Genomic DNA, 27,886 nt, shown 5'->3' on the forward strand with positions numbered 1-27,886 from the left:
CATAGTTTTACATGTTTGGAATTACCAAATGCATTCATGAGACACTTGCAATTGCAGTTTTGTTATGTCAGTGGTAAAATAATTGCAGTCTCCATTTTGTAATAATAACAGTTTTGGATGAGTAGCAGCTTCGTTTTTCCCTAGTTGCTTTGTGTCATGTATGGTAAAGAGCACTTCTAAAGCAGATTTGCTATTTTTGTCCTTCACTTTAAGGCCACTACAAGGCCCAGGCGGGACTCTGCTCCAATTCAGCATTTTTCTTTGCTTCAGAATACTGTGTTTCATTGATCTCCATCCATCTCTCCTCTGGTGACTGGCAGATGGCTACTGCTGCTGCTGTCAGAGGGTCTGATGCCTATGTGATTGCTCAATAACTACTCCTTAGTATTCACTGCCCACCCCTGCTCCAGAACAAGTTGCCATTATTTGGAGGACAGAGGGCAGTCAGGAGCCTGCCCTCTCCTTGACCTTTCATATAACTAACTATTCATGCAAATATTGCAAAAATGTTTTTCTGGAGAGTGCAAAACATTCTCACTGCAATATTGCTGTCCCACACCATAAACAACTACTAGAGAGGGCTGAAAAGTGGCATACCAGTAATTATCAGAAATGGTCTCTGTCTCAGTGCGTTCCATGTCACACAGACTGGCTCTATCGTACCAGAAAGCACATCTTGCCCGGGTTTGTTTTTTTCCACTGTTTTACCACATTTTCTCTAGAGCTCTACTGCCCTTCTTTGCTGTTTATGTGGAGGCACCAAATGTCAGGTCTGCTTTTTTCATTAAAGAGATCATGTGGGAAGGCAAGGGTGAAAATGTGCCCTCTAGGTTCTGGAAGAAACCAAGCTGAAAAACATTAATGGTAATTTTTTAAAGCAGTTTCTGCAATGGCTAACAGCTGCTCTTCCAAAGGAAACAATGAAAGAAACTGCAGCTTTATTCAGTATGCCATGACTGAAGCACCCATCATAGGCCTCAAGTTCCACTGTGTACTTTTTGACACCAGTGTTCCCAAAAGCACAGAAATTATGAGCACAGAGTTATTTTGAGGCTCCTTGCTAAAACACAGCCTCAGTGAATTTTTTTTTTTTAAATTTTTCTTCTATTACATATAAAAAGACTTGCTCCTGTGTCAAAATACTAACTTGGGAGAGTTTTCAGAGTTTATTTATAAGCCACGTGAGTTTTCTCACTTATATATGTATCTTTGACATTTGCAACCCTATCAGTCTAATATAGCTCATAAGTAATGAGCTGCAAAATACCATTTTAATGTAAAAATACATACATATAGATTCTACAGTTGTGCAGACAAATGTTCCAGAATAATTCAGAATAGATTTTTTTTGCAGTTAAAATAAATTGGCAAATTTAAAAAAATGCACAAAAGGTCTTAACTTAGAAATACCAGTTCTCCATATTGCTAGATGAGTTTCTATCAGAAGTTTGCTAAGATGATTAATTATATAAGAATAATATCTTCATGGCTAGTTAGTAAAAGTGGAAGCAAGTCTGGAAAGATTTTTTTTTTTTTTTGCAGTCTCTTGGTAGTTGGACAAAAATTTTCAACTCAAAATAATCTTACAAGATTTTCACAGTAAACTGCTAGGTTTTGTGAGAAAAGTTCTTTTGTTGTGAAAGGTAGGAATATACGTGAAAAGAGCATGAAAAATGTTTTATTTTTGTCAAATGGCAAGCAAAGATTGTTCAGTGGCCCTGTGAACATTTTGGAGATGTAGGGCTTCATGAGACTGAAGTGAACATCTTCTGAAGGGTTCTGCCAGTAAATAAACTGCAAAACACAAAAGGTTTCCAAAAGAGTTTAATAAATAATGAGGTTCTTTCTGTACTGTATAAACTATAAATATACCATGCAGTCCTTTATAACTTAAAATAATTTACAGACTGAGGTAGGGGGGTAGGAGGATGTTGTCATGGGGTTTAGATCCATCTCAGGGTCTCCCTGACTTACGGCTGAGCACACACACGCAGGCTGTGTCAATTCGAATAAATCGCCAGGCTGCTTGCTTGCCCTCCATCGTCAGCGCCTTGACAAACGTGTGTGTTGTGGTGCAGTAAGAGTTCCAGTGCTTTGCATCGATCCCTCGGCATCCACTGGAGACTGGCTTAGGGTCCCTGCACTTGGTCTCAAAAAAGTACTGCTTAAAAATGTTGTTGTTAATGTTGACCTCTCCCAACACTGTCACCTCTTTGCCTTTAATGTCAGTGGCTGTGATTTTGTCCCCAACCCACATGCTGACACTGTCACACACAGAGAACTCTCCCCGGTGTAATACGGGATGTGCACCCCTCTTGGTTCTGGCAGTCCTGTTGAGAGAATCTGCACTGCTGAGAAATTCTATGTTTTGTCCTTGCCCTGACACTGGGGGGGGCTGTGTGCTGAACAGCACCCGAGGAGACCGGAAACGCCTCTTCTTAAAAATTTTTGGGTCCATGGTGATATTTATAGCTTCTCTTCCACCTGTTGTCCAAGTAGAGTGGCTGTGGGATATCTTTGAAGCTGCCTTGTTACTCCGGTGGGCATTGAGCAGGGAGTGTTCTGTGGGATACTCCAGTGGAGCATTGTCCTCTGACTTTGGAGCTGCCTGTGTGCCGATCAAAAAAGCTATAATCAGAGTGTAGTACAGCATGGACATTACGCAACGCACCTAGAACGAAAGAAAAATGTAATGTTACTGTAAGCCATGCTGGCACAAATTGATGCAGTTGCTGACAATAAACGTATAGGATACCCAGGATCGTACAGATTTCATCAGGTATTCATGTGGGTGCCAGATGTTGTTCTTCCAGAAGAGCTCATTCAGACAGCATAAATGTTCTTAATAAAGCAAGAACATTAGAAAATACTAGCTAGATTATTATTAATTCCTCTGGTATTTGTTATTAGAACACTGTTTATGAAGCACTTGTTTGGTGTTATTAATGTGGAGACCATATGGCAACAACATGTTCCCAGGAGTAAAATCTCTAGTGATTTTTGCAGCAACCTTTTTGGCCACAGCTGATCTCTTGGCTGCAGATGCCTTGCAGAACAGTGAGAGCAGAGGCAGTCCTTTGGCTAAAATAACTGTCCGTTCAGTTAATTTTTCTGCTGAGATATCCTTGGGGCTAGGGTGGGGACTACCAAGCCAGTACTTGTGGAAGTAGAGGAGCTCCAGTGAATCGTGCCGTTATTACACACTCAACAGCCATGCTTACCTGCCATGTGGACAGGCCCCACCACTCTGGGTGGCTCAGCAGCCTCCACCTATGCCATCTGTGTTTTTGGGATGTACCACATTGCTGATTTTGGGCAGATAAAGCCCAGGCTCCTTCTCAGAAGAGGTCAGGCATCATATGTCACGAGGGTAGATGGCATTTTTCCATGTTAAAATTACCTATTAGGCCAGGCTACTTCTGGTTTGGCATCTTGGGTGTAAGCTCGCTAGAACTGTTATGGCCGTCATCCTGGGAATTATGTACATGGAACCACCTTCCTTTTTTCAGAGTACTGTGAGCAAGAAGCTCCACAAGTGTCACTGCATAGCAGTTCAGTGCCAGTGCTAGTCTTCATTTAGTCTGGAGAATACGCGCATCTGTTTGGGTATGGAAAAGTGTAAGAAAAATGTCCACAACGTCACTAAGAACAGTTTGATGTTGGAAGACCAGCAGCAGTAATGCCTTGTTAGGTAACTACCATGTATTGATTAATTCAGCCAAGTGTTGGGTTAACAAAAAACCAGGAGGCATCCTGGGAATAAGAGACATTCAAATACAATCTGAAAGTGCAGTTAAGGGCAGACAGTGTATTTCCTCTGTGAAGACTTAATAAGCAGAGACAGGGTAGAAACAGAAAAAAGCAACTACCAAGTGAGGCTCCACCCTGTCTCTTTGCCTTGTTTTGCCTGACATGTCTCAGCTGGCCCTGAATTACACTGTGTCCAGCCAGTAGTCAGGCAGCCATGCATCCACTGGACAAACAGGGTTTTGGAAAAGAGGAATCGGGCTCTGCATAGTTCCATTGTGATTTCCCGGCATGTTTTAATGTTTTTTCTGGGTGTGGGTCAATAACCTTTGAAGTTCGTTCCCCCTCTTTCTGTCTGTTCAGCTTTCTCAGAATCTGGAGCAGCACTAAAGCCTTCACTCAAGGCTTTAGCTTTGCTTGAGCACAATCTTGTAGCAAATACAGAACCTTAAGATGTCCCATAGGATCTTGTGTGGATAGTCTTAGCTCAGACAAGAGCTGAAAGGAGATAAACAGCAGTGTTTGTGCAGGGCTGGGCAAGCATTTAGGAAGTCAGCAGGACATCCCAAGTGAAGGTGGGGACTGGGGAGGCTGAAGGTGCTATAATCCTGGCATCAAGGGCAGAAAAGAAGAGAAAGGCCAAAAGGCACGTTAACAGTTGTCTGTTCAACAGGTGGGCTAGCAGAATTGCAGATAAAATGACGATGAGAGTAAAATCTTTCAGAGGAAATCCTTACTGATTGAAAGCTACTTTAATTTGCTTAAAACAAGGCTGAGGTTTGCTGCTTTGCCACATGCTGCTAATGCTCGAGCAGTCGTCATCATCTGTATAAGGAAATAGAGCTCCGTGGCTGAGTCACTCAGCTATGCACTATTCAGAGTAACCCCTTGTTCTATAACCAAATTAAAATCAGATGGTTCATTACATCTCTAATGAATTGGCTTTCCTGACAGAAATGTTAATGGAAAAGGTTTGCAGAACAAAATCCAGGCACAATTTAGACATGCCAATAGCAGCCTCAATCTATTGTGTTTATACATATACCCTGTTTTTATTATTCCCTTCTATAGGAAAGAGACATTGCAATGTCAGCAAAGAGCTGTTTCTGGTTTTGTGGTATACAAGATTCACTGCTCTAAAATGCAGCTACATTTATCTCCCTTTTAGAGTTTCTTATGTAGTATCTGTTAAGATGAGGTTTGCCTTAGACTGTGAAGATTGTGGACTTTCTTACTGACAAGTACAGATATTTTACAGGCTATTTTCAGTGGTTATTTCTAAACCTCATCACATTCTTAGTTACTAGACCCTTTCATGGTGCTTTCTAGAAGTGTGTCAGTGCATGCCACATGCAGCCACCTGCATTTCCAGGGAGATGCCCAGCTGCCAATTCTAGTGCTGGTAGCGCATGGATATCTGTTTGTAATATTGGCCACGAAGCTTATCACAAGCATTTCAATGCCCAAAGTACAAAAACTATACTAAAACAGAGAACGTTTAATTAGAACTGTGACTTCTAAGTGGACCATCTCTCAGTTTAACACACCCCACAAAAGATGCAGTGTCTGGAGACAGAATAAAAGAAGACAGACTAAATGGCAACTTCCATTTTAGCCAGATAGGAGCTAGCTAGTGGGTATCAGTGAAGCAACTTGTTTAATAAGGCAAAGAACTAAGCTTTTAAAAAAATAAGAGCTTTAAATGCAAACTACTCTGCATTCTTTGTAAGACAGACTAATGATTTTTTAAGTTCAGGATAACAACTCTCTTCCCTACCTGTATGTTTGTCAAGTGTCATTTAAACACTTTTTCTGGTATAGCTATTCAGGCAACTGTGTGACACTTGTAATAGACTATTTCAGTCTGCTCTGAGAAGAGATGGTGTGCTGTGCTTACCTCTGAGTATACTGCACAAAAAACCTGCTCCCCTTGCAAGGTCTTTATTTCATCCAGACACTGAGCTGAGGTTGGCTGCAGCATGCCATCAGGCCAGTTTGACTGCGTAGCTGAGTCTGGGAGTTGCTTCCTCTGGATTCCACTAGAAGTAGAAGTATTTGTTTCAAAAATTACTTGGGAAATAAGTATGCAATCAGTACCATTCCCCACTTGATAGCAAGAGTATATGGGCAGGTCCACTTGTTTGGCTCGCTGAGCTGTGTCTTTTTCACTGTTACACTGTACAGGTTGTCTCAAGTGCAATACTCAAACTTTCAAGAACATCACATTGGTAGGACAGCTACCTTTAGTCATCACTTTTACCAGACCATGGTTAACAATCTTGAGCATCTTCCAGGCTTGCCAAAAACAGGAGTGATGCAGCATAGTGGAGCAATACCTGCTGATGTCTCCATCTGAGCTCAGTGTGCATGGCATCAACAGACAAATAAGGGCTCAGACCCCTTGTCATCTTTGTCTGGGACACAAATCTGGTTACAAGTAAAGGCACTGCAAATTGTCTGCCAGCAAATGCAGTCATTGTAAAACTGAGCAGCTACTCTGCTTGGTTGTCCAGATTGATCTAAGCAGTACTCTCACCAGTCCCATGTCCCTTTTTCTTTCACAGTACTTTAGAACAGTGTATGCCTATTGTCAGTACTCAAACACTCAAAACCAGAGACATTTGTAGTACGTGCAGGACATGAACCTATCTATGCCTTATCCACAAATCTGCTATGCACACATCTTAGACACACAGTTCATGCCCCATGCTTTCTGTTCTTATGGTGCCCCAAATACTGAAAGTCCTTTAGAGACCTTGAAGGTGGGTTGCCAAGATGCATGGTACTGTATGTTCTGAACAGCCAATGGAAAGTAACTTTTGTTTCTCCTTGTTTTTGGCAGCACATATGTAAATATTGTCAGATTGTAGTATTTCACATGAAATACCAGCTACCTGCTGGATACTTATAGCCTCCCCATCAGTATTTGAGCTAAGTGTGAAGAAGTGCAGTTGCCAAGTTGGCTGGGCTGTTTTGAAGTAGTATCACATTTAGTGAAAGTGAGTGGAGGAAAAAAAGAGTGAGCAGCTCAGCATACTGGAGTGATAAAGCATCTCACAGATTCTCCAGTGATAGTGACTTGACTCTGTTGATTGTTTGGAACATGAGTTCCACTTGAGCAATTTCATGAGAGGCTGTTGAGTCCGTTTCAGTGAAGGAAAGATGCCTGACATCTTTCATTCACACATGGAAAGAGAAAAAAAGGGGAAAAAAGAAAATCAGTATACTGTACTTTTAGGGGGGTCATCAGGTCCTTACCTGATGGAATCTCTTAATCAAGACCTTTGGCAAACTAGCACTGATGAGGTTAAAAGACAAGTAGCTCTTTGTGTTCTAAGCAGGCTTCCTTTTTTCACTACTATTCAGTCATGAATTGGGTGAGGGCAGCGACATACTTGAGTCTTCCTGCCTTAGGAGACAACCTGGACACCTTTCATAGTGCACAGGCCTTAAACTTTAAGGGTTTTTGGTACGTGATGTAAAGTGGCTGCAAACAAGCTATTTGGCTGGGATGCTTTTTTCTTTGAGGCAAAATAAACTGTGTTTGGGAGAAATTGGCCAGAAGGCTGGCTGCTGAAACCTAGTGAGGAAGAGGAAAGCAATGGGGTGAAAGCAACAACTATGACAGCAGGGAAATCTTTTGGTCAGTTCAGTAGATAATCAGAAGGATAATCACAGATTGCTGTTGGCAGAGAATTATTTAATCGTGTCTGATATTTGAGAAGAACTGGAGATACAAAACATGCAGACACCTGAAGGCACGTACTTGAATCTTGTGCTTTGGTGACTGTAAAGGCAGAAATAACTCCAGTGTTAATTGCCACACTCTGGTCATATAGGCCCCAAATCAAAGGAAAACTATTATTTTCTTCACTAGCTAAATCCAGCATGCTGACACCTTCTTAGCAGAGTACAGTTCAGTTTGAAAATTCATGAGAGCCATTGGAAGCGATAGAAACAGTATGTTATTAATAATAAATATTTGTATAGGTTATCTCTTCCATTTAATAAGGAAAATAAAAGTAGAATAGGGTACACCTGTACTGCAAAAGATCCCTCTGGAATCAGTGTAGAGATTCAAGTGCATTTGCTAAGGAGAATGTTTTACTAATGCCAAAGCATGAACTGGATTAATTTTATACCTGCACAGTTTCTGTCCACAGGAGAGCTGGCTAGCAGTACCTGTAGCCATTGGGTTTGCCTCTTACGAAGATCCAAATACAAGCTACTTAATTTGAAAAAATCCAGCTGAAATCTTCCATGTACATTTTTAAGCAGTGCAGAGCACAGGAGGCAATCTGTGCTCGTTGTACCATGTTGTGCAATGCTTCTGCAATGATTTGGCCACTCTTTGGATTTGCTGCTGTCTGTAGATGATGGCTCATGTTCTACTGTACCCGTGTGGTTGAAGTATTTAGGATTTAAGCTAGTTACAGTGGTATGAATGTGTCAGAAAGGTTGAACAAAGTTCTAAAATCCAAAGCTTCATGCTACCAGACTGAGTATACTATAGTTTTGCAAGAATGTACTAGTAAAGTAATAACCCTTTTATTGGACTCTTGACAGTTAAGTAACAGTAATGATACAGCTCTAATATGTTGGCCACTGCCAAAAATAATCCAACAACTTTTCCAACTGTTCTGCCACCCTAAGAAAACACTACTTCAGTTCCATCTGGCTGGTTTTTAACCACAAAAGAGCTTATTTTCAGCAGGGCTGCTTGTTTTTTTTTATTTTGTTTAAAAGTTATTTTACTGTCTTCTTCCCGGATTCTTACTTGTGGCAGAATCCAGTAAATGATGCAGTGTTACTCAAATGATACTGGAGACAGCACCTATATACTGTTCCTTTCTACCTACAATTGCCAGGGATTAATAAAATACCCTACTGAAGTAATTTTAATATAAGAGAGGAGAAATGGATCACATCAAAAAGCAATTGGTTCTGTGTCTTAAAAAAGGTTGCGGGCATCTGTAAGTGGAAAAGTTGCAAACTGGGAGTGGATGGTTTGCAGCCAGTGAACTTGTGCTTATTTTCTGGTATTATTTGCAATGAGGGATGATGTGCTTGGCTCTCTATGCAGCAAATGGGATAATGGATGTCACCAAAGTAAGCAACAAGCAGTGTATTAGTTTTATTTTGCTAATTCCAGTAGTAAGAGATAAATAAGGGAGGCAGTTGCTGCTGAAGTTGCTGTTAAAGAGAAGGTGTCAACTGGCACATACTCCTCACTAGAATAATTTGAAGACATAAACTAATTAAAATATAGCAGTAGCAGTTCTGGGGGAAAATTTCTGACACCTGAGATGCCTTTAGGGGCATCCTTAAGCCATTATGACTAAGAATAGTGTCAGAGGCGCTGCATTTCAGCTTTTCCTTGATCTTAGCAGATGAGCAAGAAATGGGAATTTCTAATGGACTCAAGATGATGTTATGCCTTTATTATATCTACAGTGACTCATCCTATAAATAAGAGCTTTATGTATGTGGAAGAGTCAGTTGGAAGCTACCTGTGTCTCATGCACTTCCTTTTGCTGCAAATGCCTTTCTTTAGTACTGAAACGTTTCTTTGAGTGTTTCTAGGGAGAGCAGTAGACTGAGAAAAATGCTGCCTTGCAGCAAGGAGCGTGCATCACATCACCATTACCATCGTCATCACAGGACGTGCAACAAATACTTACCTCTAGATTTCTGACTAAAGTTTAGTCTAGGCATATATATAGTCTAGGGTAATAACAAGAACGCTTGATAGTCCAGGATGCATCTGTCCATTTTTGGTACTTATGGGAAAACAGTACTGTGAGTCTTTATCTGCAGGGTGAGGATCCACCAAATCGGAAACCAGTGAGGCTTTGGAAAACACTTCTACTTAGGATTTATTTTATGTTTACAGGGGCTTAAGTAAAAGGAATGGCTTATTTTGCAGGAGCCTAATTCTATCACTTCTATCCTCCTGAAGCAATACATAAATACTTTGAAGAACAGTACCTGATCTTCACGTCATACTAGCCATACCAGTAAAAACTTGCACTGGAATGTAGCTCTTACTGTGACAGATTGGCTGTTAGTACAGCACATAGACACCCTGACACAAAAAAAAATTGTATCCTATTTAAGATAACAAAGGCAAACTGACAGACATTAAATAAAAATATACAGGAATTGTCTGTGTCAGGATAAAAATATATTTTAAAACAGTTAAGAAAAAATGAAGTAATGGTCACTTACTAAAGCTAGTGAGAAAGCTTTCTGAAAATAAATGACTGAAAACAGCCTTAGAAGGAGAATGTGAATCTGATTCTCCTGAAGTTGGTGGCCTCAATGGTATTCAGCTGGTAACATTAAGTGAGCTAGAAATAAAAATGCTGGCTAGAAATAGGTTATCTGAGCATACTACAGTTGTATATCATCCCTGTAATACCATCTATAAAGAAAATCCTTAAATTAGTGATTGACATAATTATTACTTTGGAACTTTCAATATAGGCTTTAAACTATATATATATTTTAGAGTACTCCAGGTTTTCATAAATGCTCATTTGTTGGCACGAAAGAGTGACCGAAGATCTCAGGCACTAACTGACAGGGAAAACCACTGCAGCATAAATGGGATAAATCTATATCACCATTACAAAGTTGGATGCCTTTGAGGTCCATGGAAACAGATGCCTCTATCCTACCCAACTACCAGCGAGTGTGAAAAGTTGCTGCTCACCTACAGTTACTGTCCAAACACAAGAGGAGTTGTTCCCCAGTTCCCTCGCTTAAACAGCAAGTCCAAAAGAATAGCATGAGAGTGTATGCGTAGCCTGTCCTTCTCTCCCTCTATACCTCCCCGAGGTGAATCTTGAACTGGTTCTAACAGGTGTCTAGCTTGCTATATTTGTTCCTGAGGCTTCCGATAGAAAATGACCAGAAATTAAAGAACTGCAGTTTCAGTCTTTATGAAACTATCAAAATAAAACCAGAATTCACATGGGAAAAGAAAGTACGAGGGCAGTCAGACTACAATGTTACTATCCCATCTTACAGCCAAAAGTAGTTAAGGCAGAAAAATAGTGTCTTTAAGGGCCAGTAAACTTTTCCAACTAGTGATCTTATTCCAGCTATTCAGAAGGGAATATAAATCCGGTTCTTGTCCAAACCCTGATTAATAGGAACCAGCTGAATCCTAACAGCAATGCTAGCATTTAATTTTTATTCAAGCTTATGATTTTTTTGTTATCCTTTTTCACTTTTATACCACTGTAAAAAGAAATTTGAAACAAATGAGAATTTTAGCGATTTGATGTCTTGTAGTCTAATGCATAAAATGTGGTGACTCCAAAAATGATGCAGAAAATAAAAAATGAAATGGTATGCCATGATTAGATTCCCAAAGATAGATTCCTATAGTATTTTTCTAGATCTTGAATTTGGAAAAGAACAAGATGTGAGTACAAAGGGTGCCTGGAAGTTACAACCAAGATTCTCATGACTCTTAATACTTGGTGCTTATGTGTTTTAGGCTTTCCTGTTCTATTCATTCTTTACATCAAAAAGGAATGTTATCTTCTACAAATCTTCCAGTGCTTTTATAACTACTTTAAAAGACTCAATGATATTTTAATGGGACAGGAATTCTGAAAATACGAAAGGGATGTAGAAGTCTCTTGTACTTGGCAAGTCAAAATATAAGCTCTTAATCAAATAGGTCTCACCCCTGGCTTTTGGTCTGTCAGTGGAAGTTACTTCTGTGGCAAGAAAGGAACCTAAGAATAACATAGGATTCTTGCTAGGCAATAGTTATATTTTTTTATCTGCCTCCTCCCCACACTGTTTAAAATTTTAACTTCTAGAATATTCTTTCCTGTTTCTAAATCTATTTTACCTTCATGAGACCCATGGCATTCAATTACCTTTTAAGTGATTGAGTTTACTCTCTAACTAATCACTTTACATGACAATATGGAAATCATCACAAGAAAACTCAAATGAGAGCTTTAGAAATTAGCTTATTTTCATTGCAGTTGAAAGTAGATATTGGCCCCCTGGCAGTCACATTCATTCTGTGCCTAGCTTATGATAAATACATTTAATTAATTTTGTGAAGTTACAAGAATAATACTTCTGATTAACTTAAAATGTTAATTTCTTTTTTCCAATCAGAATGCCCCAAGTTAAATTGAATGCATAAAAACCTTAAGTAATATGGCTGATTCTTATTATCACTTTGACTTCTGTATTCTTTGACATATCCTGTACATTTGAGAAGTATATAATTTCTAGATGACTACTGGACATAAGCAATGGAGAGGAGAGAGCTGTGTCCCGCTATTCATGAGTTGACATGCAAAGGTTTGGGCAGTTACTGGTGTATCTTCTCACTGCAAAATCTGAACTTGTTCTGAAGATGTAATGATGCTCAAATTGTTGTATTCCTTTCCCATTTAATTTGCATTCAAAACAATTTCCTCAGAACTTGTAAGTATGTTACTACAGAGCTATGAAATACCATGCTTTTTACCATCTAAACTAAGCAAATAGTTGGGTGCGAGAAAAACTTTCAGCTTTGAAGACTTTTTAGTAGTTTCTGGTTGCTTAAAAATTGAAAGTTACTGAATAGGTGAAAAAAAGGTGGGTTTTTTTCTGTGCAGTAAGATGTTTATAAATCTGGTGCAGTTTTGACATGAGAAGGTGAAATCTCCTAAGAAGCAGGGTCTGTATTAGAGTTGTCCACAAAAAAAATCTGAAAACCCTGCCAAATAAAAAAATAAAACAGAAACACTGGAAGAGTTACCAGATTACAGTATCGTCTGTGTAACTCTTTTAATGTTGTCTGGAAGCACAGGTAGTTCTTCCAGGAGAAATAAAGACTCCTGACGCCTAGGGTAGTTTACCAAGAAAAACACAAGGTTCTTACTATTGTTTAGACCTTTAAGTTAATATTTTGGCTCATCTGGACATGATCAGAAAAAGGAAACAATCAGATAGGATTTAATCTTTGAGTTGTAGCACTTCAGAAGCAGCAATGCTACCTGATTTTCTATAAAGACACAGAGCTCTTTAGTAAACCATGGTGCTGCTGGAATTTTTACCCATGTACTCTAATACTTCTTACATTTGTACTTTGTACTTACTTGGTATTAAAGTATGGTTTATATGTAAATATGTTTACATTATGCAAAATACACTGTACCTGCATTTCCCCCCGATTTTTTTCTGTTCTGAACTGTCTTCGGTTTTCAAGGTTGTCTGTAATTGCCTGCGTTCTCCATTCACACATTGAGCCCAGCTGCCACAGAGTTGCTGCCCTACCCAACATTCACTGTAGTGCACTCTGGACCTCTCATTTTCTTAAGCGTCTTGGCTTTCATCTTCTGTGAAAGGTATTTACTCATTACTGTATTAACCCATTGTGCAGTGACTTGCACAGTTACAATGCTAGACAACTGCTGGCAACTATAAAGAGAGGTAGTAACAATGTGGTGGATTCTGTACATTAGCAATCAAATATATATTCAGAAAAGCAAATTGAAACTGGATTTCCTTGTAATAAATAAGTACAAGTGATTTGATTTAGGAAGCTACTTCATTCCTATGCTCTTAGAATTTCAGCTCTGCTTTAGTTGATACCCTGACACTAAACCTATGAGGCATTGTGCAAAGCTCCCAGCATCCTCAGCGTATCAGGCAGCTGCTGCACAAAAAAATCTGACTAATGCTCCCAGAGAGCAGTGATATTTTGAGCTGGGTCCATCTTGTAGCTGCATGGTGTGGGCTTCTGGGTGTGGACCCAGTGAGCAGTGGACGAGTAGGAGTTTTCTGTCTTTTATTATGTCAGTGTTTGAGGGGAGGCAGCTGCTGTGAGTGTTTTAAGATAGAAGGTTTTTCTTCCCCACCCAGACATTTAAGGTGAAATGAAATTTAAGCTGCAATTTAAATGTGGGCAGGGGTTTGTCTGAATCTTTAACCATCAGCCTCTGAAGCCTGACCACTGTGTGATATCCTTGCCTCACACAAAGCTTGAATTACAGTGTCATGCAGAGAAGTGAATGATGTTATAGAGTGCAAGGTGTCCTTTCTTGCTGGGAGTCAGCAGCTGTCACACAAAATCACAGAATTACCTTGGTTGGAAGAGAACTTAAAAGATCAGAGAGTCCAACTGTCAACCTAACACTGACAAGTCCTTATCCAAACCATATCCCTAAGTAAAGATCTGATCCTTTCTTGTGCCGTTCACTCCCTTATACATGGGAACTCTTTAAGCAGAGAACAAAGTGCAGAAAGTTGAAATGAAGTTCAGGCTTCAGCAACCTCTGCTTAAGAATAGGAAACAGGGAGTTGGACTAACCTGTCAGTCTTAACAATTCTTACAAGTGTGCATTTGGCAACACACTTGCATTGGCAACATTTTTAGGGTTCTTACATGTTTGTTTTCTTCTTTCTAGCATGATGTTGCTGAATGCATTTTTTTGCTACAGTCAGGAAGTATAATGGGGAAGATGCAACTCCTTTTAATTGCGCACTTGCATATTTCTACCACTTGTTCTAGAGTGCTCTTTGGCCTTGTTCTAACTCTGAAAGGCCTAAGTTGCACAGCAATGCTAATTGCTGATGTTGCTGCACATGTTTATCATGTGGAATTGGAACCATGTAACGCATTGGAATGGTTGCACATCTTTAGTTGTGGAATGTTAACTTACTATGGGAATGAGAAGTTACAGAAATAATAACTTGCAAATAAAATTTGAAGGCTAAAGCTGGTAACTGGAATGCAGCTTGAAGTTCAGATCATGCTTCTCTTGGTTTAGTAAGGGGAAAATGTAGACAAATGCACACATGTTCCTAGCACGACAAGGTCAGTAGAGCTTTGGTTACTGTGAGAAGAGTTAATACTCTTTTTGCAGAGGCTACAGCTGTCCTCTGTTTGGTATAACTGTAGAGGAAATTATTTCTTAGAAATGAGATATAATCAAAGGCTTGTGTAGCCAATGTTCAAGCGCTTTGGCAAAAGAAAACCGGTTCATACCAGAACAGTGGTTAGAAAGTTGGTCAAGTACCCAATTCAAGGAAAGAAGGTTGTACAATCTCACCATAAAAGGAGAGAAACAAACAAGGTTGAGGCAGCCTTTTAGGTGGGGTATGATACCAGGTAAACAGGTGCGGGACATCAGGTGGTAATCTTAGACGTATCGGATAGGCTATAAACTTTGGAGTACCTTGCCTATGGGGAAACGAGGGAGGGATAATTCGGTCAGGATTAGGGAATAAAAAGGTGGGTTAAGTTCCCACCCAGTGTGCTTACTTTGCAGGTCACCTGCCATCACAAGAACGTAAGTAAAATGGGTTTCACTGAGAAATCTTGTCTGAGCCTTTTCTGTCGGCTATTTTGGCATTTCTCACACTTAAACTACTGAGGAGGATGGCAATTCCAAACCCTGTAAATTCATCAGCTTGGGGCAGCACTGCAGCTAGCTGTGGTATGCAAATGCTGTTGATACCAATGCTACAAAATAAAGTGTGTTAGTCAAACCAGTATGGATAAGGAGTTATAGCCAGCATGGGAAAGTGCTATCTTTGTGCAATATTTGATGTTAAAAGTGGTAATCTGAACTGGCAGATATAGTGGTTACCCTGCTAAAAGAAGACTTGGAGTCCCCACCAGAGTTACAGCTTTTTAATTAGAAGAATGTGAACAAAGTCTTAATCTGGTTAATAGGGATAGACACAGATAAGGCAGAAACAAAATCTACAGCAACATAACATGAAAATAAATGGCTCGTAGGCTAGTTACAGCAATGCTAGCGACTGCAACAGAACTGCTCCCTGTCTCTAATTTTCATACAAGACCAAGCTTGACAGTGAATAAGTTGTAAGAAATACCTCTTTTGCCTTGTAACAGGGAGCTACATCACATGCAGCTATTTGAAAATACATAGCTGAAATGTAGGGAAAGGTATTTTAAATTTTCAAACCAAATCTTCAGATATGAATTTTTTTTTTTTTTTTCCAGTTCTTCTAAATTCTTGTGACATTCAGGTATCACCAAGAATCTCATCTGTAGCTGATTCTGATAGATGTTAATCTTTCCTTTGGCTTTGCAGAGTGCTTGAAATAGTACTTGTTTCTTCATGTCAGCCCTCTGGCAATGCTTACTTGGAGTTAGGATTACATTCTCCAGTGAATCCCGTTTTTACTGTCTTTAACTTTCTAAACTGTTCCCCATAGCTGGCAACCTTTCCATGCTTGGAGACATACTTAGTGGGAAGCTGGGAGAGTCGATGGGTTTTGTCTGTCTAGAATCATGGTGTATTTAGTTGAGATGTGTTTAACTTTGTCATTAAGTGCATTTACATTGTAGGTATTTCATTATGAGATCACATACTTTGTTTGTACACTGCATCTCTGTTGAGATTTATCTATTAATGAAAGAAAAAAAGAGCTCTGTTAACCTAAGATTTTTATAAGTAGCCTTTCCCCCCCCCCCCCGGTTAATTTGTTTAATAAATTCAGCAGATTTTTGGATTGGAAGTTAGAGACTGCTCATCTGCTGATTCTGTGCATGTTCTAGCTAAGTGGCTAGATTTATTTAGCAAAATACAGGTGCTGTGATTTCAGCAGCTACTTGTCTAGATAACAGTTGGTATTGCTGTCAGAACCCATAAACCCTGGACTTACGGTTGATTTCAAATTAGGGGCAAATTTTGATCATAAAGCCAACAGGAACAGAAACATTTTTCCTCCAAAATCACAAGGACTTTATGGTTAACAGAAAAAACAGGGTATTGCTATTTGTGTTTTGTCAGTCATAGTTGTGTAAAACACATCATAAGTTACAGGTTACTTTTCTTCTCTTAGAATGTGAGTCAGGGGTGCCCAAAACTGAATTACAACATCAACTTGACAATGATCACTTTAGCAGTTGGAGAAGCCAAATACTTGCATTGTCATAAAAAAAAAGAAAGCTGATTAATCAGCTGAGTCATCCTGCTCTACTTCAGTGTTCAGATGAATAGCACATTGCCTGTGGATTGGTCTACACAGAGGGAAATGCCAAACCATGATCAACACTGAGTGAGTTCAATGAAATGTTTCAAAGTATCACCCATAAGTTTTAAATAAAATAAAAAAGAGATATAGTCAAGTAGTTAATTGCTTCCTGAAAACTTGTTTTGTTCTGTGTAATAATTTGAAAATTTTCACTAAGGCTCCTTCCAAGTAGAAGAACTTAATTTCTGTTTTATAGGTTTACATTAGTTTAATCTCTAATATAACAGAATAATAAAGTGAAGCATGACACCTGCCCTCTCTCATGTTCTTTCTGGATGACGCTGCAATGCTGCTTTTTTTCTGGGACAGATAATTAACAGAGCCTCAAGGAATTAAAACAAGTTTTTAGAAAGATAAATAATACCAACCCACCCAGCCTCTTGCAGATATTACAGCTAGCAGCAAAAAGTCACACCTGGAAGGGAAATGGTGTGTTTTAAAGTTAAGTTGGTAGGTTTTTCAGTTATTTTTAGAAAATTAATCCCAGAAGGATATTTCTATGGATTTTGTTTTTTGCATCTAGCAAAAATTGTTTCAAATAGGAGCGGAAGACAAGGTAGGTCCAATTTTTTGCAAGAATTATTTGCAAGTATTGTTTTCTTACAAAGTGCTTCCTTTCATTTTCAAGCGATGGCACGGTCATGAGTCAAGTGCTGAAGACTGAATTCAAATTTCAAAATTAAAAAAAAATTCAAGTCATGTTGAACCAAAGTTTAAGAAATTCTGCAGTTCATTGAATAGTTTTCTAGTACTTTTGCTTTCGAATACAAAAGAACGAATGGGAGAAATGGGAAGGAAAGAAGTCACGTGCTTTTGTCTCTCAAAACACACAAAGAGAAAAGTGGTCTTTAGCACAATCCTGCACCACAGTAGGTCTGTTTCCCAAAGGCAGTTTCCAGTGCAGGAATGTGCATCTACGGGGAGAACTCATGGATCAAAGTCCCTCTAATGCATGTGACTCTGCATGCTTTGGCAAAGCCAGAAACTCACACTTCTGGCATACATAAAGTGTCCTGGAATGTGAGGCTGAGCAGTGAACCTTTGCACTCTTCTGTTTACAGCATGTGCCTGGGAAAAGGATGAGAGGAAGGTTTGGTGAGAATGACCGGGGCAGGGAGGATTTGGATCTAGGCAGAACAAAAACATAGATGGTGAATATTTATAATATCAATAAGAAACTGGGGAAGAGGAATGGAAAATATTATTGACATGGAAAATAAAAGTGTGTCTAATTCCAATGGCTTGACATTAGCTACTACAGAAGTGCAGTGCATAACTGAGGACAGTTCTTGGTTGCTCTGTAGACTTCAAACTGAGTTCAGTAAAGAGTGTCACCTGATTTCAGTCTGTTTTAATACAGAAATAAACACATGAAGCTATACTGTCTTGTGAACCCTTGACCCATGAAAATGTTGAGTGTCAGTCACATCTGACAAAAGGTTAGAGGTTTTTATAGCTAATAGGTTTCTACATAAAGATAGGATGTTAAAGGTACTATGTTTCTGTAAGTTTGGTGAAAATGTGTGATACCTAGAGGTCCTGACCAAAATAAAAGCTATGGTATTAGAGGTTCATTTGGTTAGACAACTTATGTTAGTGCAGGCATGTGTACCTGTATGTCTTACAAGTGATTCAAACCTCCCAGATGCATGTAAATTTAGTAGACACCAGGAACTCTGACCACCACAGAGAATAAGATTTCATGTGATTCTGTGATTATTTCTGCTGCTTATTGTACTACTTGTTTTAATACAGTGAAGGGACTGAAGTAAAAACATGAAACCAGAGGAACAGAGAAGGTTAGACCCTGAGCTATTTAACATGTGTCTGTGACCTGCAGAACAAATAATATTTGCAATTAATGTAAGTAAGAAAAGTATGACAAAAAAAAAGAAGAGGAAAGAACTTTTCATAGAGCGTTATGGATTGCTTGGTAAACTGAGCATAAGCAAACAACACGTGTTATGGAACAGCCAGCATGTGGTAGGAATATAGAGGAATGTCATCCATGGATGAACAAAGAAAACCAGCCATATTTACAGGACTGGAGTCTTTATGATGGGAAGAAATGAGTATGAAACAACCTTGAATGAATGTTAGATAACTGATTGAAAAATAAGTGGCTCCATGTTGCACCTACAGTAAGAAGAGTTAAAACGGGATAAAGAAGCAATTTTCCTTGCGATCTGTAGAGATAAATAGTAGTAGAATTTAAATGGAGCATGAAAATCTACTTCATGTGAATGATTAGAAAGCATTTCTTATGTTTGTTTCTAACTTTCTAAAACCTTAGGAACAAATGGACACAAATTTAAACACAGCAGCAGCATGTACAGTTGGTTTCCTAGGGACTTCCAGAAATGCAAGCAGCTGATATGGAATGCTGTGTAAATTAGCATACTTCTCTTAGAAAGTGCCCTACAGAACACATTATTTGCAGGTATCTCAGGTTTTAAATGTCCAATTTTCATTCCTGAGATCAAATTTCCAAAGTTCCATATTTGGTTTTCAAATGTTTCAGAACTTGCTAAGTGGGTCCTAAATGTGACACACAAATACAGGGCAACTGCAAATTAGTAACTGCTTTTGAAAAAAAAACAAACATGCCCCCTTTTTTGGTAGATCATCGTGCTCTGAAGCAAACTGTCCTAGGAGTCACAAATATCTAAGGAACAGCTGCCTGCAGACTGTGCAGTGTAGCAGTCCATCAGCTGTGGTTAGAAAGTTTCCTTGGTGCATCTAAATAAGATGAAAAATTTAGACTTCTTTTGAGATGGCTGTTGTATTCCCAATGCCCATTATTAATAAGTGAAAATACCACTGTTGAAAGGCTGTTGTATAGTATTCATTTTCAGTCTGAAATATGAAAGCTCCAGAAAATTAAGGATATTGACATATGCAGTGACAAAAGGCATCTATGCTTGCACAGCTTAATTGTTAGTTCTTGCCTGCTGACTGACCCACTACAGCTGACACTTCCTGCTGAGCCTCCCTAAAGGCCACAGTGTAATTGTTTTAATGATTAGTGAAAGTACAGTTCCTAATTTAGAGTTACATTCATCAGAACTTTGAATTGTTCTTGAAATGTGTTAAGCAATGAATAGTTCAAATGGATGATTTGTGTGGCTGTGGTGATGCATGCACTTTAAACACCTTGCTCGTCTGGGGCTGGTGCACAGAGCGTCCCAAAAGGATCATGAAATAATGGGCAGGAAATGATGCATTTTGGAAAATGTAGGCTGTGTCATTCACCACAGGGCAAATCTTTGTGAACAAGCACAGGTCTTTTTTTTCATATCTGAGTCACCCAGCATGTAAAGGCTTTTTTTTTTTTTTAAAAAAAAAAGGTATTTTTTAGACTAACAAAGCCATACTTAAAAAATACAAAGTTGTCAAAGAAATAATCTGCTTCCTAGTGGTATTTGTACTGTGCTAATTTACTCATCAGAGGTCAGAACTGTCAGAAACAGTCTAATCTTTTAGTAGATTTTGAGTATTTAACTAACTGAACTAAATAAATTTTTGTTGCATACTCTTTAACCTATCTCACAGATAGGGCAATTCAAAATAATCGACCCACCCTGTGTGTAAGAAGCAGATTGATTTTATGGATTATGAATTAATTTTATTCCTGGAAGGAGCTTTATATTTGCATAACATAAATGGTCATTAAGATTTTTGTCAATAATATATAAACCAAGGCTCCAAATAAAGTCAAATAAATTTTCTTTACATTCAGTTTTATTTTTTTCTGTCTTTGTGCTTGAATCTTCTTCCTCTTAAATCAATGGAAGTTTTGAAAGATAACAAGTCAATAGGAGCAGAATCTGATCTTTTATTAGCACATTGTTACGGACCCTCTGGGAACAGGAAATTTTGTTTTGGAGACAAGAACATAAAGGAGGTAAACATTTTTTAGAATCTGTTCTATTGTCTGTGTGTCAGTTTTAGAAAATCCCTGAAAAAAAGAAGTCTTGAACTACATGAAGTGATTTGGTTACTGCAGGTATGGTTTCTGGCAGTGAGTGATCAGAGTTATGCACAGAAAATACTTGCAGTGACTGTCAGACTGAGGAGACATGTGTTAGAATTTGGATTGTAGAGTCCAGTCCTCAGGACTTCTGCTATGTGTTACCATGATCTCTGTTCCATTCAGAGAATAACACTATGAAATGTGGAATATTAATGTGATGAAACTGATCCCAGCAACAGAGTATGTGGGTCAGATAGATCTTGATTTGGGTTGTCTGATGGTGTCATCTACTGTGCTCTAAAATTTCAAAGCATGATTGCAAATGCAAGAGGCTAGGGAAAAGTCAAAGGTGTTTCATTCATTGAACAATGTCACAGGAAATTCAAATGATGCTACAGAAGCCTGGCAGGAGAGCAGTCAAGCATGTTATTTCAAACTACCACATGCAGTCATTTTAATTTTGGATTTAGATTATATGCCAGAGAAGTTTCATTCATGTATGTATGTATTGGGGCCTGATTTCTACATGCATACAGCAGTTTTCATCTTAATAGCTGTATGCATGCTGAAAATATTGAGTAGCACTTTCAATATTTTCTCCTGTTCTATAGTAATGGTATAATCTAAATATTTTTCACATGAATATAGTCACACAGACATTAAGCCTGAAGGTAGGAAAGTACTGTATCTTCCTGCCTCTCATTCTTCTAAACCCATGAAAGCAACCATGCAATGTGGAGTACTTGCGTATGCTTTATTTGGGGCTAATAATCAGATGTGCTGACTAGTGGACTGCTGTAGCCAACTCTATATCCTTAGTGACTTCTCAACTTTTTGCCAGTGCAATCAGCATCTTACATCATCATTTGTGTATCATTAAATTTAATTTCTTCCCTCCTCCTGTGTCTCCATAATTGTTTACAAGTACCAGGTCATAATGTTCAAGTACATCTTAACTCTTTTGCAAGTATTCAATAATCTCAGAGAAGCAAAATTTGTGGGCACAAATTCCACTTCTATGAACAGGAAGTTCTGTATTGTTGTAATGTTTCTTCATGCATGCTTATGGGCTGAAAACACACATCTCATACATCAACAGCAAGTCGCTAAATCCAGTTGACATGTCTCCACCATCCAACCTTGGAATATGCTGGTGGTTCTTGACATTCAGGTTTCCCTGTTTGCATTGCCATTCTCTGGACTGTTGCATTTTACAAGGTAATGCAGTTCTCAGAGTGAAAGGTATATTGTCAGTGTAATTAATTATGTAGTATTTCCATGCTACTTTTTATGTAGATGTATGTATAATATTTTTAGTGAAAGAATTGAGTTAAATAATGAGGTTCATACAAGATCTCAGCTCTACAGATAAATAGGCTACAAGGTATGACGTAGAAGTATTTTCTCCAGTTTGCACTATATTTCAGTGAATTTCATAAGATTAACCAGTTACGTGCTTTCTAGGCCTTTTGTCAGTATCTGTCATAATTATTCAGACATTGATTTGCCTGAATTACTCTAAGTCTCAGAATTAATGTCTTTCTTTAGTGGAAGCATACATAAACACATTCCTACATCTGATTCTTGAACAAATCTGTGAACTAGAAACCCATAATAAATACTACATAATCACTTTCCTTCTGGCTAGGATAGGTCAAGTATTTGACAGGCTAAAACACAGAAGAGAACCTTGAGTTGTCTGTTGTAGAGCAGAAGTTCATCCAGAAGTTCATCCAGATCAGTGTTCTGTCCCCTGCAGTAGCTAGTAATGTGTAGGTACTGGTATACAGAATGGGCAACGATATGGTGATGATCTCCTTGGTATACTCTCCCACTCAGCAGTCATTTTGGAATTAGATTTCCTGAACCACAGGTAGTGTCTTTGCTTTTAGTATGCCTGATTGATTTCTGAACACCCGTGAACTATGATGTCCTGTGGAAAGAAATTCCATAATTCGAGTATGCACGGAGAGAGAAGCTACCTTCTTTTGTTTGCCTTTTCTACTGGGACACAAGACAACAGCCATTTCTTTATAAACATCAATTATGATTATAAATATCTTCATTAGCCATCCTCAGTTATCTCTTTTCCAGACTTAGAAGTTATAATCTATGTAGTTCTCTAAATACGGAAAATGTTACAGGCCTTTTGTCATCCTGCACCTTTTCTTGTTTTACTTTATTCTTTTTTTCTGAGATGATGACCAGAACTACAAGCAATATTCAGGGTGTGGGGACAGCATAGTTTTATATCAAGGGTCTGAAACTTTCCACCAAGTCACGTAGCTTTAGTATTAGTGGGACTGGGCAGATAAGAGTGCACATAATTTACATTAATAGATACTACAATCTTGCCAGCAAAAATGGTATTGCTTTGTTTGGCTATATACTTTTTTCTGTGAACACACACACACAAATATTTAATGAATTCAGCATAGCTGCACAAAGGGCATTGTGTCAGGAGGACGAGCCACACACATCCAGTAGGACATCTGTCCCTCAGCGGGATAAGCTTCTGTTGTAGAAATGCTCTTTTGGCACGTTGGCCTCTGTGACTGGGCTCCAGTCAAATTCAGCACAGGGAGTATTTCTTTTTTAGTGTGTAAGAAATGCAGTTGTAGTGTTGTTGCATGTGCCTTTTGCTTTCAGTACCATGAAGCAAGTTTTGTGGGAAGAGGTGTTCTCTTACGTTTCTCTTAAGTGTATCAGCTGATTTAATAAAATGTTTTAGTTCACTGTCACATTCTGAATAAGCCCTTAAAATTTCTTTTAATGAGTGAGCAGTTGCCAGCAGAGGTCACCTTTGCTGTAGCCGGTTTGAGAGGAGTTGAGTTTCACCAGTTTTTATTGAACTGAGATTGGAAGTATAGGCAAATATTTCTATACTCAGCAATCCAGCACTGACTTCTAGTGTTAGAATATTGAATCTTTTTTAATTAAAGTATTATTAACCCTTTATATTTGATCACCAGAGTTTGTTCTTAAAATATAAACAAAAAAAGGCAGAATTATTTAAACTTTTTTAAATTGCCAAGATTTTTTCCTTTTCCTTTGAGTTAATTAATTCTAATTGATTTGTATTCAATATTCTGTTAGTCGTAAAAGCATTTAATAAAGAAACAGGAAACCAATTAATAGAATTTGTGTTTTAAAGAACATTTTTATATGGCCAAAGCCATAGAGCAGTAGGGGAACTTATGTGACTTATTGATTGAGATAATCTAGTTTTCAAATGTGTTTTATCTGACCCTTGTTTTAGGTATCCTTTTAAAGAATGACATTTTACCCTTGAAAACACTAATCTGAAATTCAGGTATTTTTCTAATCTGAGTTTTTAATTTAACAATTTACGGTGATTGCACAGACTGCCTAGTTATTCTGTATGGATTAGAATGATTCTTTGTGCTCACTGTAGTTCTCCACTGAGCTTAAATGAAGACATCTGAAAAGGTAATTTAAACTTGTGATTGAGAAAATGGACACAGCTTAGCTAAGATGGTGAGAAAAAGAAAGCCACAGTTACTTTCTTTTCTACCGTACAGTGAGACTGACTGATCCCTTTAAGGTGAGATTAAGATGTGAAAACACTTTTACTCTACTGTACATATTCATCAGGAGGGCTTCTCTCGAGACCTAGCTGTGATTTGGTAGCAAATGATTCAAATGCATAGTTACAAATATATTTAGGCCCAAATATTTCATACTTAAGTGAACACTCCGGTTTACTTGGTTCTGCATTCCATAACTGTAACCTCTTTGTGAAAGTGTAGAAAATACTGTAACCTGAGTTTCAGACAAATGCCAGAAATGGTAGTTTTCAGGGTTGTTTTAAAAAGCCTGTTTTCTATAATATTTGAAATGGCTCAGAAGTGCAAATTATGAGCGTACGGGGCAAGTTATCTTTCTCTCTGTCTTTTTGCAGGCAATTTTCACATTTTATTTTGCCTAACCAAAAAACTGCCAGAAAGGCTTTATTGTGATACTCTAATGCATGAAAACAGCCATAAATTATCTGTCTAGCAGTTACAATGCAACTTGGAAGTTGTGACAACTTGGAAAAACCAGCCTGACAGGCATGCTCGCTTTTGCTGTTTTTCTGAAACTTCTTGAGCATATAAGGAGAATATAAAGTGAAGAAAGCAACTGAAGCACAAGCACTTTTTGTTCTCCACACACAACTTCCTTCTCTCTCTCTGACTGGGGTCCCCATTTTTGTCTCTGTCTAGGGGATCAGGTAAAAAACAGTGTTACCACCCAGTATAAATCAATAAACATTGTCACTTTCATCCTGTCACTAACAGGCAGGCAGCAGGGAGTTTGTAAGCTTTTCCAAGTGGACATCCTAGAGGATACACAGGGTCTAGTGAACTACTGCTCTGCCTATAGTTAAGAGGTTTCTGTCTTGGACCAGTCATGCTTTGGTTTGTTTATATCCTATTTATTTATATAAGTAAAGAAAGAAAGGTGTAGAATTATCGCAGTATAGTAGAATTATCGCAGGAAGAAAAGAAAGTGTTAAGTAAGCATTAATATTCAGAACAAAGACAGTAAAGACTTTTCATATAGGTGTAACTCCTGTATGATGTAAATAAAAAAAGTTTTTATATACCTGGATGAACAGAATGAGAATACTTACATTTCTCTAAGATTAAGCTGTTCTTAATGAAGATATTTTTCAAGCTTTAAGCTTAAACAAATGCTTTAACAACACCTTCCAGATGTGCATGCAGTTTAACCTGCATTAGTAGATGCAGTGTTCCGTTTCACTGTACCACACTTTTCTTGCAAATGCTATTTTTAAGCAATGAGCACTCCATGGTTCAAAAATATCTGATCTGTTCCTTCTCAAGAGAGCAAAAATCACTGCACAGCAAGAATACACTGGCTAATTTTGAAGATACCAAACTTCCACAACTGGTGCAACAGCCGCATTACTTGCTTTGTGAAAACTGACTGTTGTGGTCACTCACCTCAGAGCAATGTCACTGGATGCCAGGGGTATGGGGAATCCGGAGGGTTGCCCAAGCCGTTTTGTAGTCTGTAGCACCCCAGTCCGTGGACACTTTCCCAAGCCAGAAGAGCCATTCACATTCCCCCTGCCTTTCCAGCCTCATTCACTGCTCTCAGCGCTCAGCTAGCTGCACTGACTCACAGAAATTAAGCTCCCTCTGGGTCCTAGTGCTGTAAACGTGTGGGAGCTGCACGGACTCGTAGGAATTCAGCCTTTGGCTTGGTGCCTAGTCCATGCAGTGATGCACAGATGTGCAGTGAAAGTTTCAAAGTGTGCACTGGTTGTATGACTATGCATACATAATGCCGAGAAAAACTTCCAGCTTCCTGATTCCGCTGTCAAGAACTAAAACACTCTTTAAGGAATATTTTGTCTTTAGCCTTTCTACTTTGCATCTTAATCCTTGCACTCAATTTACAGATGAGAGCTCACAGAAAGAAACTCGGAGCTCCCTGATGAATGGATCCTTTTGAAAGTAATCTCTAGAGCCCTTTACTGATGTCATGAGTCTATAAACAAACCTATAGGAACACTAATAGTTAATTGGTGAAGCAGCGGACTGAGTTCCCTGCAAAATTGTGCAGTCCCCGTTATCAGCTGTCTTTAACAGGGGTCAGCCAAACGCTGATCTAAAGTAGCAAGGAAATATTTGACAGACTCTATCTTGGGGCAGGGGAAGAGATTATGTAAGAACCCTTCCAGCCATAATATTCTGTGTTTAACATGCTTGCCTTAAGTCACAAAGAGATATGGAAATATTTTCCATTATGTTTGTGGAGGAAGAGTAAGTACTTTACAAGGAAACAACAGTGTGTTTTAAACATGAAAAATTCAGGAAAGAAATGCAAAAGTGAAAAAATCCATAAGAAAAAAAAAAGGCAAATTGGCAAAAAACTCTACTCTTAAAAATGTTGCCTAACTATGTAGGAATTATGAAGCAGCCTCTAGAATTTCATAGGTCTCATTCTGGCATAGTGTAACATTTGTGATTACACAGACACAAGGAAAAAATCTAAATAGTCCTCCGTTGAAAAGCAGACCACTGCATTTATGTGTGGAAATAATCAAACATTATTTGATTCCATCCAGAAGAGGGCAGTCATCTGGAAGCTTGTGCTTAAAATCCTCTGGGGAAGGAAAAGATATGTGTATGGTACTACGTAAAAGATAGGGCGAGAAGGAAAAGTAGCTTTGAGATAATAATGTTTCTTATTTGCCACTTCAATATGCTGCTTTCGGAACCTGAAGCAAGGATGTCTTAATTTTTAATAAAACTAGTAGACAAACCTTAAATTTCTTCCCTGCAGTGCCAAAGAAAACTGGCTTGAGAGCTTGACTTGTTTCTTGGATGTGGTGTGCGATTAAAATTGCCTGAAATATCCTTAAGGAAATTGCAGCACAAAATTCTTGCTGTAAGTGCTAAAATTACCTTCCCAATTTGCCAGGATTATGCAGATTGCTTTGTTTTTCTAAGAGAAAAATTCTTTCCACACATGATAGCAGTCACAGGCCAAAGTGTGATGTCTTCATTTGCATAGCCAGCCATCAGAGTTTCTAAAGGTTTTGCAATTAGAAATTGACCTTGGGATTTGGCCTTAGCTTCATATTTCATTGCAGAAATGCCAGGCTATTTGTGTGTTGAGCTTTGTCTTGCTTCATTAGAATATTCTCAGATTAGGATTTGGTGCTGTAAAATTTGGAAGAGCTTTATAGCCCATTATGACTATAGCAAATATCATCGAAACAGATATAAAAATATACTTTTTTTTCTCTACTTAAAAGTTAGTGCACACTTGCATTTAGCATCTCTACAATTGATTTATTGGCAAGAGGCGTCTGTTTTTTCTTAAAACTGTGGTCACAAAAGCTTGCTTGAACACATTCATCAGTAATATACTGTGTTTGTACTTAGTCTGTATTACAGCATTTTTTTCAGTCTTGAAGAAATACTTCTCTTGTTCTTATTCTTTTGCCACTTCAGTTTACATCAGCAGGCTGAAAGAAGCAAGCAAGACAGCTGCAACAATCCCTGGGAAAAAGCACTGGCTTGTATTCTCTTTTCTTATGTTCCCAGGTAAGCCACCCAAACACCATTTCTAGCTTTTGGGGTAGCTGTGGCCCTA

General features: G+C 38.5%; 1 protein-coding gene and 1 long non-coding RNA gene across 10 annotated transcripts in view; one reads left to right on the top strand and one right to left on the bottom strand.

The window, feature by feature from the left end:
• Positions 1–27,886, top strand: part of LOC127393654 (uncharacterized) — a 116,381-nt gene that overhangs the window by 54,418 nt on the left and 34,077 nt on the right. For 7 of the 9 annotated variants that reach the window (XR_007891522.1, XR_007891526.1, XR_007891528.1 and 4 more), the window contains one exon: positions 27,745–27,837. The exons of 1 other annotated variant lie outside the window; for it this stretch is intronic. This is a non-coding gene — a long non-coding RNA (uncharacterized LOC127393654). Of the gene's footprint in view, positions 1–12,976; positions 13,116–27,744; positions 27,838–27,886 lie in introns of all 9 variants that reach the window. One more of the 9 variants, XR_007891527.1, reaches the window with a different exon arrangement.
• Positions 1,815–25,874, bottom strand: NGF (nerve growth factor). The gene is made up of 3 exons (XM_051638951.1): positions 25,723–25,874; positions 5,645–5,786; positions 1,815–2,671 (listed from the first exon to the last, which is right to left on the bottom strand). The coding sequence occupies exons 2-3, from the start codon at positions 5,726–5,728 to the stop codon at positions 1,955–1,957; spliced, it is 801 nt and encodes a 266-aa protein (XP_051494911.1). The 5' UTR covers positions 5,729–5,786; positions 25,723–25,874; the 3' UTR covers positions 1,815–1,954.

Source organism: Apus apus, chromosome 23, assembly GCF_020740795.1.
Source record: "Apus apus isolate bApuApu2 chromosome 23, bApuApu2.pri.cur, whole genome shotgun sequence".
NCBI classification, from domain to species: domain Eukaryota; kingdom Metazoa; phylum Chordata; class Aves; order Apodiformes; family Apodidae; genus Apus; species Apus apus.

Bases quoted from the DNA above. Each gene is read 5' to 3' on its own strand.
- NGF (XM_051638951.1), bottom strand. From the start codon at position 5,728: ATGCTGCAGCCAACCTCAGCTCAGTGTCTGGATGAAATAAAGACCTTG. The intron at 2,672-5,644 runs GTAAGCACAGCA...CTTTCGTTCTAG, and splicing joins TTTGTGCAGTATACTCAGAG to GTGCGTTGCGTAATGTCCAT.